The sequence below is a fragment of the Equus quagga genome, chromosome 11 (genome assembly GCF_021613505.1).
Source record: "Equus quagga isolate Etosha38 chromosome 11, UCLA_HA_Equagga_1.0, whole genome shotgun sequence".
Classification (NCBI taxonomy): domain Eukaryota; kingdom Metazoa; phylum Chordata; class Mammalia; order Perissodactyla; family Equidae; genus Equus; species Equus quagga.
In genome coordinates this window covers 86,704,435-86,725,023 of record NC_060277.1, presented here as the reverse complement: position 1 = coordinate 86,725,023, position 20,589 = coordinate 86,704,435, and the positions used below count along the sequence as shown (strand labels likewise).

The window sequence follows — 20,589 nt, the reverse complement described above, 5'->3', positions numbered from 1 at the left end:
CAAGAGAAATATTTAGAAGAGTATTTACCTTCAATGCAATCTAAGCCTGTCGTTCTCAAACTTGGCTGCTCATTGGAACCGCCAGGGAGGTTTAAAAACTAATGATGCCTGGATGTCAGCCAAGAGGTCTGATTTAATTGATCTGGGATGCGGCCTGGGCATCTGGATTTTTTAAACTCCCCGGCTTATTTCTAGGTTGAAAACTACCGAGAAAAACCCTTAATTCCTTTTCCACCCTGAAAAAGTTAGATTCTCAGCTCAGGTCGGTGGCCCGGGAGATCTGGCCCCCGTCCCTTTGCAACCCGCCAGCTCCCCATGGTCCAAGAAAATCCGCGCGCGCGACGACGCTAAACACGCGGCGGCGGGGCGGGCGGGGCGGAGGGGGCGTGGCCTCACGTGGCCCCGCCCCTGCACGCCTATCGGTGCGCGGTGCGGGCCCTGACGTCACTCTTGTCAGGGCCGCGGCACATGGGCGGCCGGATGCGCTGAGCCCGGCGCTGCGGGGCCGCCGAGCGCGGGGGAGCAGCGGCCGCTGGCGCGGGGAGGGGGGTGGGGTGGGACGGCGCGCCGTCTCCGGTGCTCGCGCCAGGGACCCGAGGCGGCGCGGTGCCTTCGCCTTTCTGCAGCCGTCTGCATATTTTTTCTTTCTTTTTCGCGATTTTGAACATTTTGCAGGACGAAGGGTTCGAGGCAGGTGAGAGCATCCTGCACGTCGCCCAGGAGCCCGTGGGCACTTGGCGCGTCCACCGGGGATCGTCTGCCCTGGGAACCCGAAAGTTTATTTTTATTTTCGTATGCAGCTGTATTTATAAAGATAGAAGTAATTTTTTTCTTCCCTTGTCTCCACCGCCTTGAAAGCGAGTACTTTTGGCAAAGGACGGAGGAAGAAGCTCAGCAACATTTGGGGGGGGCGGTTGGGTTTTTTTATTTTTAGGAAAAAATATTTGAGTGCATCGCGATGGAGAAAATGTCCCGATCGCTCCCCCTGAATCCCACCTTTATCCCGCCTCCCTACGGCGTGCTCAGGTCCTTGCTGGAGAACCCGCTGAAGCTCCCCCTTCATCAAGAAGACGGTGAGCGCTGCCCTCCTGGATGCCCTGCTCTGGGAAGGGACGATGCTTCTGGGGTCCTCCTCCTTAGCCGGGCACCCCCGTTGGCCCGCTGGAGCATCCGTCCGCCTCTCTCTCTGTCCCCTGGCCCTGCTTTGATGAAATTGAGGAGCTCACCCATCACCCTACCTCTCCTGTAAAAGAGGGGGCCCCCTCACTAAGTAGCATTTAAAATAGCGCGGGGGACCTGGCCCGCGCTCCTGCGGCGCGGGAGGGAGATAGAACTTGACAGGTCGGCGATCCCTAGATTGAGGCTCATCCACACGCAGAGCCAAACCGCCTGCAGCAGGGCAGAGCTTCGCGGGCTGGGGAGGAGAAACCAGAGGGCTGGCTTCTATGGGGGTCGGGGCTCGAGCGGAGCGGGGTTCTCGGTGCGTAGCCTGGGTATTGGAATCGTGCTTATTGCTTGTTGTTAGTTGGTATTTGGAACTCACGCGGTGTGAGCGGAGACGCGTGTTCATCTGTGCAGGGTAATTCGGAAAGGGGGGTGGGGGGGTGAGGGCTGAGGCTGGGGCTGGCGGGGGGAGTGATCTCTCGGCGGGAAGCCGTGCACGCCTCCAGCGCTGACACTTTCCCGGTGCACTTTTCCTGGTGGGAGGGGAGAGCGGAGCAGGCTCACGTGTAACCGCACTGGAGCCTCCTCTGGCTTGAGCCCTTTCTTGGTAAGTCCCAAACCTTCCCCAGGCATCCTTGGCTGGAACGGGACAGGAGGGGTCGTGCGAGGAGGCTCCGAGGGGAGCTGGTGTCACCAGGGATTTGTCATGGGGTTGATGCGGTTTCATACCTTCGATATCACAGTAGCAAATGCGAACCGTGCGGCTCAGCGTGTAAAGTCTTGAAAGATCATTTGGCTACAAATAGCTTGGGAGTACTCGCATCTTCTTTCCTAGCAGGGGACAACCTGTTGCATGGCGAGAGCTGAGGGGTTTGGTTGGCAGTCTGCAGAGCAGAGCGTCCCTCTTAACTCTCCTTTAAGGAGTAGCGCTGGGGAGGGAGGTGCTGCCTGCCATCTCCTGCATCTGTGGGTGTTTTAAGTCAGATTCTCAGGAGATGAGACTGTAGAGAATTCGAATGGATGGCGGTTGAGGTTGTGTTTTTCTGAGGAAGAAACTCAGAAGCCAAATTCCTTAATTCCAGATTCCACCCACACCTGAATACTAGACTTGGCAACATCCAGAGCGCTGGTTAAAGACCTAATGGGGTGAAGAGCTCTGGTTAGAGACCTAATGGGGTGAGCGATCCTTCCAGGTAGAAAATAGCTGCATACCTCCATCACAGGTATGTGCAGTAGTCACCTTTTCCAATAGCTGTGCTTTTGACAGGTTGCATCCGTGTCTAATTTTTTGAGTCGGATCATACTTCAATGTTTGGGGAAGAGGAAGAAGAAAACACTTTGTAATTTTTTTTTTTTAAATCTCCTTTTGTAAAATACAGTGTACCCCAGTGGCTTTAGAAGCAAACATGTGCACTCCGGAAGTTCTCGATTTTCTTTTCTGCCAATATGAGGTATTGGTCTAGCTCCTTCAAGTCCCAGAGCCTCCATTTCTTCAGTGGGAAGGGGACAATTGCTATTTGCAAGTTGATTCTGAGGTTTTGGGAGATGATACAGTGTGTGGAAAGAACCAGGTATACAGTAGGTGCTTAATACATGGTAAGGAAGAAGGGTGGAGAGTCCCTGCTTTACCAAAATTAGGATTACCAACCCACTGGCTTTCTAAGTCTGAATGACCTCGGATTGTTACTGTCATGAGTTTCCTGGAAGATAAATTATGCCTGGTATATTGGCTGCTTTCTTAAACATCACAGCCGTTGGATGTAATGGCAAGTGCCATTTCCCTACTGGAGATTTAAGTTATTTGTCTCCTCCGCTAATGCACTGAAGACCGCGCTCTCTTGTTTATACCCTAGATCTGTGTGTAGCCCTGTCCCAAGGACTGGGGCTTTCTTTCCAAAGTAAATAGGAAGATGTTGAAAACCAGGCAGAGATCCATATCCTGCTTGAACTTTTAACTCCAGGTCCGCAAATGCCAGCAGCCCGAGAAGAACCTTGGTGTTTGTGAGGAGTAGTTTTGTGGCAGAAGCCAGGAGGGGTGATAAAAAAGTGACACTTTTTCTTTCTTAAAGTCCAACTTTCCCCTTTTTCTGCAGCATTTGGTAAAGATAAAGACAAGGAAAAGAAGCTGGATGATGAGAGTAACAGCCCGACGGTCCCCCAGTCGGCATTCTTGGGACCCACCTTATGGGACAAAACTCTTCCCTATGACGGAGACACTTTCCAGTTGGAATACATGGACCTGGAGGAGTTTCTGTCTGAAAATGGCATTCCCCCCAGCCCGTCTCAGCATGACCACAGCCCTCATCCTCCCGGGCTGCAGCCGGCCTCCTCAGCTGCGCCCTCAGTCATGGACCTCAGCAGTCGGGCCTCTGCACCCATTCACCCTGGCATCCCGTCCCCGAACTGTATGCAGAGCCCCATCAGACCAGGTAAACTCTCAGAAGCTTCTCCCTTCAGGTGGGGAGGAGGAGGAAAGGGAGGGCCAGGGTGGGGGGACCTAAGCATCTTGACCATCAGAGGGGCTTCAGCACGCTCTAAAAGAGGAGTCTTGTATTTCACCCACTTCACCGAACATCCACATCACCTGGAGAGTCAGCTAAATGCAGATTCTATGGCCCCACGCCTAGAAATTCTGATTTTTCAGGTTCACGGTGAGGCCCAGGAATATGCATTTTTAACCAGCTTCTTAAGGGATTCAGATGCAGCGAATCCAAGGACTGCAGTTTCAGAAACACCAGCCTGCAGTTAAGGATTTGGGTAATTTGGGCATCCATCGCATCTGCTCTCTGTTTTCCTTATCCCCAAATGCACAGATAATAGGGTCTTGCTGAATGCTTTGGGCAGACTCTCTATAGGGCTGTGGTTTACCTACATTCACTCTTCTCTGGCCTGAAGAAAACAAAATGTGAGTTAGGGGTGTGGGGCACCCAACTTTTTCATCTTGTGTTGTCATTGACTGGGAAATTGAATCTGAAAGCAGCTCTCATATTAGGCATGGCTTAACCTTCTTCAGCACCAGATCCCAGCTCTCTCTCTTCACTCTTCCTATAAACCAAATTGTGCTTATGTATTTTTTTTTTCATTTTCATGTATCCATCACACTTAATCCACTTTTGTCAATCCCACAAGGCCACAAGATTGGCTTTAAATGGTGCTGAAATATTACCCAAAAACGTCACCTAAAATGACCAGTACTTCAAAACCCACTGCGAAATGCTCAGATCTAAACATACGTTGAGGCAGCTCTGGCTTCATGCCCTTAGCACCCTGGAGTACAAAATGAACAGGAAGAAAGACCATTTCATGTGCGCAGGTAACCAGGAACAAAGATTCAGCCAGAGAAACTGTCAGGAAGGTCGAAGCGCTGAGGGCCTTCGCTGCAGGGGGAGGCAGAAAGCAGGACAATGGGAGAATTGTCCTACAGATCTTTTCTGAACTCCGTGTCCTTGACTCGTGTGGAGTTTCTGAGATACACAGAGTAAGATTAAAATGAAAGGAAATCCCGCAAAGGAGGAAGAGAACATCCCTGCCTTCAAATATTGGTATTGGAGTTTAAGCTCTCCACTCCAATCTCTTTGTGTTGGCCCTTTCTCCAAACCCACTTTGAATTACAACTCAAGGCTACTGGTTGGAATGGAATGGAGTGTTAACCTCTAGCCACCCCAGGAGGCTGCAGAAGCTTGAGAAAACACTCCTTTATGTGGCCCTGAGCCCCTGTCACTTAGAACGTACAGTGCCATTGTCTTCAATTTCTTCCCAGAAACAGACAACCGGCAGAATAAATAACCATTCAAAATGAGAAAAAACAAAGCAAAACAAAACAGGGAGGAGGGGACAGAGCCCCAGTGAGAAGGCACAGTTGTATGTCATTCTGCTCTGCAGAATGAGGCTTTCCACATCGTAGCTGTGTGACCTTACAAAATGATACAACCCCTTGGGGCTTCTGTTTCCCTTTGTGTAGAAGAGTATAATGTATATTTGATTGGATTAGTGTGAAAAGTAGAGATAATTTGTAAAAGGGTCAAGTGACTAGCACTGGATATCCTATTAATGAAAGCACTTGTGATCATTGTTCTATTTATGTCAACTTTTATCATTTCTTTCAATCCCTGTCTTCTGAAATACCTTCTTAAAATCATGAGATTCAGTATTTAACCCCTCCTTCTGGAGAGAAATGTCAGGAGATTTTGACCAATAGTTATTGGATTGGGGTGTTCTAACTCCAAAACATCCTCAATTGACAAGTATTTCTCAATCCCCTGCCAAATACAGGATGTGTGCCATGTTAGAAATACTGTATTTTTTCCCCAAGATGTGTGTAAATATTGAGTCCCCACAGCTTGGTTCCTACTGAGAGTGAAGAATCAGAGTGTTGGAATTGAGGCTTTCTTAGAAGTTGTTTGTGAGAGCTTGTTAGAATCAGTCTTCCTCAGTGACAGAAACTTGGGATGCCCCAGTCAGCTTTGCAGTTCATAACAAAGGACTCCTGAGGTTCAGTGGTGTCGTTTTGTTAGGTGGTGGAGGAAGCGCACTAGGATCCCACTGGGGTATAGAAATAAGTCTTCATTGCAGTGTCTTTTTTGACAATGGAAACACAACTTCGAAATAATCTTCTTCTTTGAATTGAAAACTCAAGGAGACTCCTAACAAGACAGGAAAAAAGTTAAAGCTCTTCTTCAAATACTAAACAGATAAAATAACCCTCCGCTGTCATGCAGTGTGGATCATTATAAAGATTATAATGTGGACTTGATGGATGGCGTATCACAAGCAAACCTGAAAAAGGACAGAGTTCTCGATTATTCTGTATAATCACAGTGGTGATCAGAATAGAAATACCAACTTAATCTTGAGGAAACGTAAGTCCTCAGGAGGGGTGAGTACAGATGTGGCCTTGAGCATTCTGGGAATTGTATAATTTCAGCCTAGATCAAGATTTCCCAACCTTGGTACTACTGATGTTTTAGGTAAGTGTTTGCTGTGGGCACCGTCCTGTGCGTTGTAGGTTGTGTAGCAGCGTCCCTGGCCTCTATCCCCCAGATGTCACTAACACCCCTACCCCAACCCTGTGACAAGTAAAAATGTCTCCAGTCACCGCCAGATGCCCTCTGGGGGCAAAATCACCCCCATTGAGAACTACTGATCTAGACTTTCAATTTGGACAGCAAACTCTGGGCTTAGTTCAGGATCCTGTCACACACATGGATGCTTTTTACCTCTTGTAATGCTTTAGGGCAAAAACTTTTGAGAAGATCAGGAGATATAGGTTGCTGAGAAGAAATATAATGTTAATAAGAGCATAGTTAAACACTTTTAGTTGATAAAACTAAGACATCAGGCTAATCAGGAGATAATTGCAGAGCAATTTTATTCAGCATTTGTTTTCTGCTGTTTGCTCAGCATGCATCTTTTGAGTTACGCTCAGTTGCATTGTATCATTAGTGCTACCTGTCTGAGAGGAAATGAAGCCATAAGCTGTCAAATTATACATTTGTAGGTCTACTCCGAGTGTGTCTTGAAATGACAAAGTGAGGGTTCCTGTGAATTCTCATATTATAGTATGTCTCATACTATCCCTCCAACCTCCTTTCCTATTTTGCACACCCATCTTTATTCTTCTGTATAGCTGTCTGATCAAAGAATGAATCAAATATCTGAAGAAATATAGTTTTCCTTGAAGAAATACCCCAGGGATCCTTTGAAACCTCCTGTAGCTATGTGATTGTTAAGCTTTCTGGGCTGACATCTTCCTGAAGGAAGGGCGGTGCTTTCTGGATGCTAGAGCCACCTGCACAGGCTTCCCAGGCAGCTGAGGTGCAGCATCCTGGATGTTCCCAGGCCAGCAGAGATGGCAGGAGTCATCCTGACTGCTTCAGTGTTTGCCTTTCAGATGCTATCAGAAGTGGTACCTGGGAGTGCTCTCCTGGAAGTATGCGATGGGTACTGGAAAAATAAGAATCTGTTTGCCCTGAGAATTGAGTGATTGCTTTAAGGACAGCAGTCCCTTTAGGGAATGTCATCTATAGCAGACAAAGTCAGAGTTAGTTTTAAATCACATGCTTGTAAAGCCAGATTTGAAATCATTTCCTCTGGTGGTTTTTCTTTGAATAGCTTGGGGGTGTCCTGCCACTGTTAGACCCGTATTCAGCTGAGAATTAAGAAGGCTTTCTTTCCAGTTCTGAGCTCAGAGAACGGCTCCTGATGAAGGCTGGTTACGAGACCAGGTTCTGACGAAGGCCAGTTACAGAGTGAAGTGAAAACCCTTCCATGTGCTGGTGTGTGGGAAGAGGAGGGCGTAAGTGGGTGGCACGAGAAGAATGGGGAGGTGGGGGAGAGCCATTGTACCTTGGCAGGATGGAATTTGTGTTCTGTTTCTGCTGATCTTCCTTTGTGATAGGGTTTTGGCGTGGAAGGAAAATGCCGGCCGTGGGATCTGAGTACTGATGGAAGGGAGTTCTGTGCTAGTGGTTCTGGGATTATGGGAGGTCCTGCTGAGGCAACAGGATTCTCTTGCTTTTCCCAGCATCATGGGATGAAGCTTCAGTTTCTCCCTCCTCTTAAGGGCATGCGGTTCCTATATTTTCCCATTGAGCATGTTGTTACGTCTGTAGGTTCAGAGCACCACGATTGATAATTGCTGTGCCCTGCATCTCTTGGAAGTGCATTTCATTCATCAAGATCAAGGAGGTCATGGAGGGAAGAGAGTCAGCTTTGTTCTGGAGGCAGGCAGACTATTTTCTGTTTCATGTAAGGGTTTATCTTCTCCACCACACCCTGTAGAGGACAGACTTGCCCTGTTCTCTTGGCCTTGTCTTGCTGTGACATTCCCAGGACAGTTCCTAGCCTCCTGGCATGAGGCATTTTCCCACAGGTTTGGAAAGCAGGACCCCTTGGTGGTGAAAAACGACAACTTTGAGCTCAGGGGTTTGGGTTCACGTCCTGGACCCACACTGGCTTCCCGTGTAACTTTGTGTCACTTTCTGAACCTCTTTAAGCCTGAGTTTACTCATCAATAGAATGGAGACTATAAATAGTCCCCCCATGGGGTTTTAGCAGGGTTGAATAAGATAACACGTGACAAGGTATGGCACAGTGGGTGGCACATGCATACTCAGGGCCTGGAGCTGTTGTTATGATGTCAGTGGCATGGGAGCAGAGAAAAGAAGGCCTGTATTCCCAGCCCTTGTTCATTTAGGGATTCATTTCATCCAGTCCCCTTCCCTCTGCAAAAATAGGACATGCATTTTTTTTTCTTTTTTTTTTTTTTTTTTTTTTAGCATGCCCAATCCTTCTTCTGTGTAGCCTGTTTGGCTTTTCTCCTTCATTCTGGGTTAGGACAAGTCACTTCCCTGATGTTAACCCAGCAGCATCGCTTCTGGGTTAGCAACTCCTGTTCTGCCAATGTGGAAACAGCCACTCGCTGGGTGCCCAGCCCCCCATCTCTCATGCGAGCCCTGGCAAACCCTGGCTGCCTGCCTGCGTGCCCGTGTGCCTCAGGCACGTGGCTATGCCCTGTGGAGCTCGCCCAACTCTGGGTGGTGTGCTGGCTTGCTTCCGCTCCCCACCCCCCACCCTCCCTTCTCTTCCCAGGCAATCTGCGGCAAGTGCCAGGGAGAAATTGTAATCCTGACCCTGGCATGAGACAGCTGAGCTCTGTAGGGCAGTTCCTGTGCCAGGGAAACCTGCTCTGTCTGACATTCTAGCCAGACCCCAAATTCGGCCCTCTCTCCTGCCTGTCTGCCCAGAGGCCCTGCACCGCTGTGGTGGGCAGGATTCCTGCAGGCCAGCTCCTGCCAGGGGGCTTGGCAGAGTCTTTCCAGTTTAGCACTGTGCCTAGCAGACTAGAAAAATAGCAATATAAAGACAGAACTAGGTAGAGGGGAAGGAGACAGGTGGGGGAGGTGGGAAGAAGAAAGCCTTGAGAGCATCCTAGTGTAGAAGCCAGAGGATGAAAAGACAGCAGTGATTTATTAGGCTTCTCAGAAACCTCTCTCCCAACCAGCACTAATCACTTTTACCCGGGAATCATTTTTTATGTCTCAGCAGTGAAAATGGAGGGAAGAAAGAGGGTGGTGGGGAAGTAATAAGATTAAGAAAACATTGGAAGAGAATATATGAGAGAGGGACAGGGAGGTACAGGATCTGTATTTGATTCTGTAATGGGAATAGTTGAGAATAGTTTTCATTTATTATAATATTTGATATTCCCCCAGCAAATGTCTTGACCTGAAGCTGCTAAAGCATTGTTTTGGAATAAAGTTAAATTTCCCTAAGACCTAGGTGCCTGCTGGCTTACCTTTCACAGCATCCATCAGAAGGTCTTGTATTTGAGACAGATCTCTATGGACAAGATAGCAGTGTTTTAGACCGTGAGATCCGAGAAACAAACCAACCTGGGTGTGAATCCTGACTCGGCCATGCTTGCTCATGATCTAAGTGATCTGAGCCTCTGATCTCCTTCCTGGAACTATGCAATAATCATTGGGCCTCCCTCATAGGATTGTTGAAGGTCGCAAGAGCCTTGTGGGTAGAGTACCTGGCACAAGTCAGTGCTCCGGGACAGTGAGCTGCTGTGAGCACCGTCCTCACTGCCATCGGGTCTCATTTCTCATGGGAGGACCCAGCATTGGACTCCTCGGGAGTCTCCATACTTTTCCCTTCCTAGCCAAGTAAGGCCTCTGGTCAAGGAATCTGAATTTCCCTCCTTCTCTGCCTGGGCTTGTTTGCCCCTCTCTTAGCCTCTGACTTTTAGGTAAACTTGGTTAGTTAACTGTAACTTTTATTTGTTCCTCCTTGCTCAGGAGGTTAAAAACTCAAACAAAAGGTATTTCAAAGAAGTTCTTGATTAGGAGATTTCTCCATGGCATATTTGCCAGTAAATAAATGAGTCAGTCAATGTTACTATGGAATTTTTAATAACATGCATTAATAATTGTACTTGAAGGCAACATAATGACTTCAGGGGTAGAGAAACCATAAAGGCATGTTATGATGCTGGTAGAGGAGAGACGTCTAGTTCATCTTCCTGCTTACAGGCAAGACTTTAGGTAAGCATTCCAGAATAATAATTTCTCCTTCCCCCAAGGGGTCTGTTAATGGATAAATCCTTCATCTTTCTGCAGCTTCATTTTCTCATTTGCAAAGTAACATCTTTGTTGGGCTTATGTGAGCTTTCTAAATCTAGTGTGCATGAAGGGGCCAGCATGGCACCTGGCACACAGCAGCCCAACCTTTACCACAAGTCAATTCCATTGCTTTTCTCTAGAAAATGATATGAAGATTCGAAAGCAACAGAGGAGGTTGTAGGAGTGAGGAGCAATGTGGATGGTCCTCAGAAATAGCGTCAGCTTTTGCTTTGTTCTATACCCTGGGGAAGACAGACAAGGGTGCGATTTGGCTGCTGGTCTCAAGGAGATGGCAAATTAGTAGGGAAGATAGAACTTTTAGGTAAAAGGATGAGTGACAGGACAAAGTAACATGTTCTGGGTGCCAAATGATGGGTACATAGAGGCCGCCAATATCTATTGAAAGGAGGAGGGTGAAAGAACAATCAAGAAATGAGTAAAAAAAATTAGAAATAAATAAGAGAGCAGTGCAAGACAGTAAGAGCTGCCAGACCTCACAGGAAGCAGCCACTGCCCAGGGCAAGAGTGCCTGGGACAAGCTTCTTGGAAGAGTTGGACCTTCCATTGGCCTTGGAATGAGACGTGGAGGAGCCAGAATGGTGAGTGGCCATGGTGCGGCCAAGTTGTAGAGGCAGGAATGCCCACCGGGTGTTTAGGGAACGAGGTGAAGATCCCATTTGGCTGGTGCAGAAAATTCATAGGAAGGGGTCAGAGAGATGAGTCTGGAGAGGTTGGTGCCGGCCAGGCTGGCAGCTTCATGAATGCCAGGCTCCAGAGCTGGAACTTTACTCCATAGGCAGTGGGGAGCCATTGGAGGTTTTTGAGTAGGGAAGTGGCATGTGGATGTTTCCACTTGGGTTCAAGGTTGTGTTTGAAACATTTTTAGATACTTCACAATAGTTTCCTCTGGCAAACTGGGACTTCCTTATTATTATTATTTTGAAAATAAATACTCTCCCTTGAACATCAAACAGCCTTTCAAAACACAGTGTTCTAATGATCTAGAGAAAGTAATTCAAAAACACAGGGTTTAGGTTTCACTTAGAAAGCCCATAATTTTGGTGATTGGGGGAAACACTCTTTGGCAAGGAAATAGTTTGAGGGATTTGAATGGTTCAGAATTGAGAAGTCCAAAAGCAGGCCTGGTCTCATAGGAGTAGAAAAATAGATTTTAATAAACCCAAACCATTAACATTCATCACTTTTAAATGCTTCTATTTTATAAAGCTTACTAGGTTTACAAACAAGTCTACTGAAGCAATTTCTATGAGTGTGCGTGTGTTTTTTTGTGTGTGTGTACATGTGTATTTGAGAGAGAGAGAAGGCATTAATGCCTCAGTGATACAAATAGTGCTTGATTATAACGACTACCTGCAGCAGAAATATCAAGCTAAAAACACTTAGCCAAGTTTCTGGCCAGCTTATTAATTTTACTCCTGAGACACAAAGGAATCATTATTACAGTTTTGGATTCTTGAGTCCTGACCTTGTATTTGTGGCTTCCTTTTTCCCTGAAGCCGGAATTGATTGTACATCATGCTTAGATATGGTGATATGGGGGTGTGTATGTTTTGTATTGGGAGTGCTCTTGGAGGAAAGGGACTTGGTGGGAGGAGACAGGGTCTGGGGGAGGGGATGGGAGCGGCAGAATGGCACATGCATGAAGCCACTTGCTCAAGTAGCCCAGGAAGTGTGCTTTGATATCAAGCCAAGATTACAGAGAGCTGGAGGAGTTGCCATAACCCAAACCAGCTCACTTAAATAAAAAATAACAGTCAATGTGTGCAATTTCACCTCCAGCAATGTACAGTAGACAATTACAGGAGTGTTGGCAGAATCCAGTGTCTGTGGGGGAAAAGCTATACAGTACTTGTTTCTGTTAAATTGGCTTCTGGTGGGTACACACTCCATGACTGAATGTGAAAATTCCTAAAATGTTTGTTTTCCTTCTTTTCTGACTTTAACAAGTATCATTACTGTCTCAACTCCCTACCCCTCCAGCTCATAATGGGAATCCATTTCGTTTTCTCTCCTGAAAAGTTACACAGTTCCACCATCACACAAGGTTCCTGCAAGTTTTGTTTTTAGAAGTTTAGTCTAGGATTTTTTTTTCCTTAATGATTTTTTGGAAGAATGCTTTGGAATTTGGGGTCTTACAATGAGAGGTAGCTTGTGGCTAATTAAACCCCTTTCCCTTCAAATCTTGCCTGGGAGACCCTAGATTCCTAAAACCAATGAGTGCATGGTACAGAAAGCTGCCCCAGGGAGCTACAACACTAAATCACGTGTGACAAAATGTTCTCTTAGAAAGTAGGAGTGTATAAATGGACCAGCAGAAATAAGTGCTTTGGCAGAAACTCCTTGAGTGGAGAAGAGCAATGCTTTCTTTTCTAATTAGCTCTGGGTGACAGTACTTTGATGTCTCTGCTGTGGAGCCCAGGCATGGACGGTAGAGCAGAGAAGGAGAGTCCCATGCTGCTCTGTAAGCGCTTCTGCACTTAATGGAAAGAGTTAAGCGAGGCTCTCCATTCATGCACAACAAATGCCTCTTGAATTGAATGGGAAAAGCAAAGTTGGTGTGGGGAGGGATGCCACCAGGCCCTGACCAATGGGCATGCGTGCTGTAAACCAGATGAACAAGAACACCCAGATACGCAGTAATCAGATTACCCAGAACAGAGATCTCAATACCCCAAGATACAAAGAGTTGTTCGAAGGAGAGTCGTAGACAGTTAAACTCCATCTGCCCTCAGCATGGCTTCCTTATGCCATGGCCTTCGTTAGTTAGTATCACTGGAGGAGAACGTGGAGGCTTTTACTAGAGAAAACTTTAAAAATAGGATGGAGATCTCAGATCCAGTCAAAATAATATTGTGTTTAAAAGACCAAAGGCCACTGAAAGATTTGCAGAGGAAAGAGTAGATAATATCAAATGTAAAGAAAGAAAGCAAGCCTTGGTAGAATTTCTGAGGATAAGAAAAGATAAATTTGTGGAATTGACTTCATAAGAATTTCATAGAATCCATTTCATTACTATTGATTTCTTCATCTTGATACACTTTCCCAGAGGAGGTGGGAGTCTTTTTTCCTGATAGAATCTAAAGTATGTTTATTTCAAATGGCCAGTAACACCTGAATGATTTTTAAATAGTATTTCCATTCATGTCAAAAAATAAGTATCTTTTAGCATTATAAGTGAAATTTACCCAAACTTGACAGGCCATTTATTGGTATTTAGTTATTGGATTCCTTAGAAGTTTGAAGATGAATGACAGGAAGTTTCAGTATTACAAAAACTGTGTATAAAGCAGCAATTTGGTTTACTTACACTCTATTTCTCTTTTTAGTCTCAAGCTTGCCTAGTAGTCACATTGCATTGATTCAGATTTTGTGATCATTTGATCTTTAATTGATTAAACTGAAATTTATGTCTTTGTCTTCTTTATAAAGAAAGATATTACCAAACAGATTACTTATGCAAACATAATCTCAGGAGGTACATTTAACTTATTTGAGTACAAGATAATCCTTAAAAACCTTAACTGCGTGTATATAAATTGATGTTTTTAATCACGGTGTATATTAGTGAATAGCAAGAGAATTTCTGTCATTTGGACATTTTGGTAATTTGGGTTGGCATTTCCACCAAATGATTGCAGTTTATCTCTGTCTGCCCCTCTCCCCCATTTGCCCCACTCCACTAAATTTTCATATTTTGAGACTTAGATTTTCATGTAAGTATATGGAAACAAAAGAGCATTTTTGCTCATTTTTATCTGCCATCAGAGAGGATGTCATAGACCAATCCCCAGGGATGGTGGTTTTCTCTAGAATTTTCTAAGGAAATAGCTATCTATTAGAGCCACATCATCTCATTACTCCCTTCTCCTTATCGCAGGGCAGCATGATGTGGCTAAAATTCCAGCCTTGGCTTAGCTCTTGGCTCTGCCGTTTCCCGGTTCTCTAACTCTTCTGCCTTTGTTTCTCCTCTGTGAGTAGGGGAGATAATAGCTGCTCCCAAGGATTCCTGCAGGAGTAAATGAGATGATCTATGTAAACCACTTGGAACAGTGCTCAATATACGGATGGTAGCTTTCATCACTTTTACTTGTATGCTGTGATTACTGTTTCTTCTCTTCCTCTGCCTCCATCATCATCTTATGGACACTTAAGTAGGAGTGCATCTTGTGCTATAGCAGTGATAGCCCGGAAACTCCTCCCCACCTTTTGAGTCATTGTAAGGAAGAGAGGGTAATGGAGAGGCAGAGCAGGAGAGCATCCTGTGTATTGACCTCTGAAAAGATATACCCCATTTGTGGTCCTGTAACAGTGTAACTGCCCGCTTTCTTGGGTAGCTCCAGTAGAGACCTGTGCTCCATGGGCCAGGGTGTGACTTCCACCTCTGTACACCCTACCATCTTCTGACTCTGTGCCTGAAAGAGTTTGAGTGGGTAAAGGTTGAAATGGAGTTTATATTTGTTTCCTTTGGTGCTCTCAAGCCTTTCCAACATGCTATTTGATTTGTGACTGGTGTTCCTCCTTCTTTTTGCTTACTCTTTTGAGTCATGAGGTGGAGAACTGGCAGTTCTCCTAGTTGTTGATGATGTGCTGCCAGGTGAGGAGAGGGTCTCCAGTGGTAGCCAGCTTCCTGGCCTTCTGCCCCCATGGTGCAAATCTCTCACTGTCTTCTTAACTCTCCCTACATCATAGAAAAGTGGCAGAGAGATCTCCCGATAGGAGAAATGGACCCTTGCGTTGAAGTAGAATGGAAACATGAGGAAATTGAGAACAAATGCAGAGTATTTGGAAGAAAAGTGTGAAAATAGTTTTTACACAAAGGGGACAACTGGAAGTCGATTACTTTAAGAATTGGGATTAACCTGATGTGGCTTTGTTTTCCAGCCAGATTAGAGATGTGGAGTTCTTGGCCTGGGTCTTGATGTAGGACATTGTGTGCTGTACATATGGGCATGGCAGGATAAAGCATTTCAAGGTACATAGTCCTGTCTTAAGGATAACAAAGTACATCAGCATCAAACTGGGCAAGATTTCCCCCTCTTGAGAGGACGTTTGATTCCAGCGAAAGCTCCCTCAGCATATTTTTACATCTAATCGAATATCTCTGAGCTTTTATAAAAGAGTGGACACAATCCTCCTCGCTTGAAATCAGCTAAATGCATATGAAATCATAGCAATACCCATTATGCGTTAAAGCTGGGATGGTGCTAAGCACTTAATGAGAGAGGTTAGGAAATCAACTCATATTAGAAATATTGGTTCCTGGAATTTAGTCTGCTCCCAAGAGGATTGGATGTTGTGGAAACATTGCCAAAGTATGTTTTCTCTCTTTTTCATCAGCTCTTCCATTCTGATTACAAGCAGCTTAAAAATAAATTTGGGCATATCTCAGTGGCCAAAAACCATGGAGATCAGGATGAAATCATTTTCAAGGAAGAAGTAACAAGCTTTGATAAGGATATTCAGAGAAACACAGTCCAAATAGCATCAGCACATCATCGTTGGACCCTTTAGGCCCTAAACTAAATTGGAGTTGGAGTTGGGGGTCTCCTGAGAAACCATGACACCTTGGGCAAGTCACTGAAATTCTGAGCTCCTCACTTCCTCGCCTGGAATGTGACAGCCTATTTCACAGGATTGTCATGAGGGTTAAGTTACATTAAATAAGTGAATGGACCTGGGACTGTACCTGCTCAGAGATGTCACTCAGTAAGTTTTAATTCAGAGTGAGAATCTGATCTTTAAAGATCACTTTCTAAAACGTACTTGTAGTTCAATCTTTGGCGTCTCACTCCCGGATTTCTGAGTTGCTGGGCTGAGTTGTTACAAGGCCCCTGATGTTTCTTGAAGTACCCTGAAAGATCTAATTTACAGTCCCAGCTATGCTCTTACTTACCTTAAGCAAGTTGTTGACCTCTCTGGGTTTTACTTCTTCATCGGTAAGATGGGAATAGCCTATGTCCTTCTAATTTACGAGTATGTCATAAGTGTAAAATAAGATAGCCAATTAGAAACTTGACCAAACTAAATTCAAATCAAAGTAGAAATTGGATAAGCACTATTATTTTCATTGGGTTTTAGGTGGCAAGAGGGGAAAACATGTAGCAACAATTTCATGGTGGGCCATTTACAAAGAGCACTGAATTTGGAGTCAGCCAATCCTGGTTATAGAGCTGGTTCGCCAGGAGTGGCTTGTGTGTCCCTGGACAGGTCACTGAATCTCTCAAGCCCTCAGTTTTCTTATCTGTGAAACGTGGGTGCTATTTTAGCTCGGTGATACTCTGTTCTACAACTACTATGAGCTGCCAGACTAACATTCAAATTTTGGTGCAAAAAATGCAAGCCTCTTGGGGGGATGTACTGCTTCCAAGCGAGTAGATGGATTAAGAATCTGACGTTCTACCCCCTATAAAGGACGATGGAGTTTAAAAACTAAAGCTGAAAAGCAAAAGACCTTTGACACCTTTGGAAAAAAGATGTAGCAGCGTTAAAGTTCGTTACTTCCCTAAAAATGGTCTTCCTTCTGAATGGGAACCATTGGCTTCCCTGGTGTTCAACATTCCAGAGTAACCCTGAAAGCAAGTGATCTGGCTGGAATCATTGTCCGAGGGTTGGACTTTTTAGGAGTGGCTTATGAGCCAGACAAAATAATTTTTAAAAAAGGAAAACCCCCAGGGCCCACAGCTAGCTCTTTTGATGGCAGCTTTTCTGGAAGGGCAGGGGCCAGCTGTATGTTTGGCTTGCTCCTCTGGGTGGCTGGATTCAGGTCTGTGGGACCTCCCCATGGCTGTAGGTTTCACTTCGCAGCCAGCTTTGATGGGTTAGTTAGGTGCCTGGAATGTCATCTTGAAAGACTGAAGCCTGGTCTGGACTCAGTGGAAAGAATTCTGTGCTTAATTAGGGATGTCTGCCATGGGCTTAGGTGGGACACTATTTGTGCCAGGTATTTGCTGTCCTGACAGAACAGGTTGGGAAGATCTTTTAGTACTTGTCCCTCCAGTGGGCAGAAGATCAAGGACTCGGGCCAGTGCTGTTTCCGGTGTCCTGGAAAAGTGTTTTTCCAAGCCCCTGGCACGTATTGTTTTGCTCTCTGCTGGAAGCTTATTCTGGTTAGCTTAACGGAATGGAAGAAGGGAAGTCTGTCGATTCTGCCCCATGGTCACAGGACAGGAATTGCAAGGTGGACGGGAGCTGTAATTCCAGCAATCCCCAGCAGATTCCTGTGGACACTTGAGTGGAGCACAGGCTTGGGTGCTCACTGCTCCGGCAGAGGCAGCCACAAACCGCAGAGCCTGGCAGGTGGTGGCCAGTGGTCACAGCTGTAGATTCCCTGGAAACCTGGCCCCTGGAAGGACCGGGAGGCTGGGCATTTAAACATTTAAAACAAAAGTGCTGCCAACTTCTTTAAGAGGGCATTGGAGAATTTACCAGTCTGCTTAGGATACGGAATGGCCCTCAGTTATCTGTGCTAATGGAACTGCTATGCGGAGGTTTATTTCTCTTCAGCTCTGGAATGTGCTCTGTGCTTTTGTGCTGTTGATCTGCCTTCCTGGCGATGTTTGAACTCTTCAGATTTTTCTTTCTGGAAAGAACACTTGAGGGGGAGTGGAGAGCTTTTCACAGCTCCCCCAGCATACCTCCCATAGCCAATGTCTCAGAGACCTCCCCCATCTCCTGACTTTAAATCCTTGAACTGCACCAGGGAGATAATAATAGTTGCATTTTATTGAGCACTTACTATGTGCTCCCCAGGGATCGAGGTTCCCTGTGTGACGAGGAGTGGGTCCAGGAAGGGGTGGGGCAGTGGGCTTGGGGTTAAACGTTGTCTATGGGGAATCTACAAAGGAGTTTGCCTGGGGTGGACCTGATTTCCTCTGCTTTTGTGGTTTCCCAGTGTTTCTAGTGACTGCACTTGGGCTCTGCATACGATTAACTTTCAATTATCCTGAGGCTGATTTACCAGTTTGCAGATTAACCAAGGTGAAGGCTCACCTGGGCCTGGGCAGTGCTCATCAACTCAGCTGCTCCACAGTTAGCTGGTTATGGCTGATTGCCTGCCCATGGTCAAGGAGCCTGAGGGCTGGTCTGCTGCAGGGGATGGAGCAGAAAAGCAACCTCTAGGGCCTTCCACTCCCTTCAACCAGAGGAGCCCACTGGCCGGTAAAGTCCTGCCTTCCCCAGTATAATCCCTGAGAAGTTCTTCAGAAGGTCTCTGGAGTCCTGGTGCTCTGCCTCTGCGCCTGGTACCTTTCAGCCCCAACACACTTTCCAACGTGGGAAATTCAAATTGGCCGCAGGGCATGGTGAATTAGAAAGTCCTGGAGATTAAGTAATCTAATATGTTGAAAGGAGGCCCAGTGAGCATACAGCTGGTCCCCCCTTTTCCTCCTCAGCTTGTGAACCTCCCTCTGCCTCCCAAAGATGTAGATTGACAGCTTGAGACACTGGGCGGTGTAGCCCTCCTGAGGTCAGAAGTGTCCAAGGCCACAGTGGCAATGAGGCAGGAGTTGCCCACAAAAGCAAGCTCCTTGTGGTCTAGGCCTTTGCACAGTGATGGTTTGGGTGGCTTGTGATTCCCTCCTCATGGTTGCATGGGTTCCTAAAAAGCTGACTTCATTTGCCAGGCCCCTGTGGGGTGAGGGAGTAGAAACATGCGCGTTTGCGTCACACCAGACCAGAATACGTACGCACAATTTTAACCTACGAGGCAAACTTCTGCCATGTTTGGAGTGATCTCCGTTTTGCATATCTTGGGTCTCAGGTATACTTCGAATCTTGAGAAAGCCCGTTAAGGACCTGTCTTTGTGGCCTCCCAAGAAAGAATGAACATTTGCACAGGACTATATCTGATGGGGTTCCATGAGTTATTTTTATGTCCTCAGCAGCATTCACTTGAGCACCCGACATGTCTTTTCATCTCTGACTCTCTTCTCCTTTTGCATTTGCCAGGCCTGGAATGCCTTGTCTCAGTACAACTGAGTTTGCTAGCAAGCGAGGTCCCTTTTCAGCCAGGGCCATGGGTTTCCTTGGGTCCTTCTCTCCGCCTCGCATTTTCCCAGGGCTTCTGGTGTGTAGAGTCTAGAGATCACATTTTATTAACACAAAGAAATCTGCTTGGGCTGCCTGGCTCTCGCAGTCACGTGGAGAGAAATGTGCTCCTTCGGTACGCCAGCCTGCAGCTCTCTCTGCAAAATACAGCAGAGGGCTGGGCACCGGGCCAAGCTTACATTTACTTCGGAACACACTTTCGCATCACTCCTTGGCAGAACATCCACGGTGGTGTCTATTTGGGGAGTAAGTTAGAGAAGTGTTGTTTCCCTCCTATGAGTGTCGAGAGAGAGGACCTTTAAAAAATGTTGGACTTTTCCCCATCTTTGTGGTCTTCAAGGTGCCCAGGTAATGAGGTGATCCAGCGAAATGTGGCAGCAGTGCCTGAGGGAGGCCCGTCCCTCCCAGGGCCTCCTGTTTCCCTTGCTAAATCAGTAAACATAGCCAGGACCGCCTGGGACAGAGAAACTTAGGCCAAGGTAATAACCTCAAAACCAAAGTTCTGGAACTCTTGAGTAAACTCGTTACCCTCCCAGATAAAACAACTTTGTTGTCCAAATCTTTCTTTCCGAAGATCTAAGACTTTTCAAATGCTGGTCCCTGGCCAACCATTGAAGGAAGGAACTTGAGCGAGCCTCCTGGAATGACAAACACTGTTAAAATAAACAAATGGACCTCTTCCATTCAGTTTTCCCTCACTGGCCTATTTTTATTTCTTCCCCCCCCGCCCCCCCCCCACCCCCGCCTTGTACTTTACCATTTTGTAATACCCTCCCTTCTCCCCCTCTACGCCAATCTCTATCTCACTTTTCTCAGGGACCAATCTGATCATTTTGCCTTCAGTAAAACAAATATCTAATTTCAAAAAGAGGAATTGGGGGAAAGAGGCGGTATAATTTACTTCTTTCAGAATCCCCTCATACTTGGTTCTTTAAGGTAACCACCTGACTTGAGCTTGAAAATAAAGTTGGTTCTGGAATTTTAAGCCCTCCTTAGGAAAGATTGGAATGGTTAGAAAACAAAGATGTATTGGAATAATACTGACTTCTCTTTTCTCAGTGAAATAGGCCCCTCTTGTAACAAAAAATTGAAAATAAGCTCTTCCTTCCCCATCAGCCAACCTGTAAATTCCATAGGGATTTCCCCAGTGCCAAGCCTTCTGACTCCAGTGTTTACTGCTTTGGAATGTTGCTTTTGCTGTCGGTACCATCCAGCCAAGCAACCACTAATCAAG

At 46.1% G+C, this 20,589-nt stretch overlaps 1 protein-coding gene across 2 annotated transcripts in view; it reads left to right on the top strand.

Moving 5' to 3' along the window:
- Nucleotides 1-481: 481 nt before the first annotated feature.
- HLF (HLF transcription factor, PAR bZIP family member) overlaps nt 482-20,589 on the top strand; it is a 52,619-nt gene continuing 32,511 nt past the window's right edge. For both annotated transcript variants that reach the window (XM_046675689.1, XM_046675688.1), the window contains exons 1-2: nt 482-1,073; nt 3,258-3,593. In XM_046675689.1, coding sequence (XP_046531645.1) covers nt 959-1,073; nt 3,258-3,593 — 451 coding nt within the window. In that variant the 5' untranslated portion in view covers nt 482-958. The remainder of the gene's footprint in view (nt 1,074-3,257; nt 3,594-20,589) is intronic.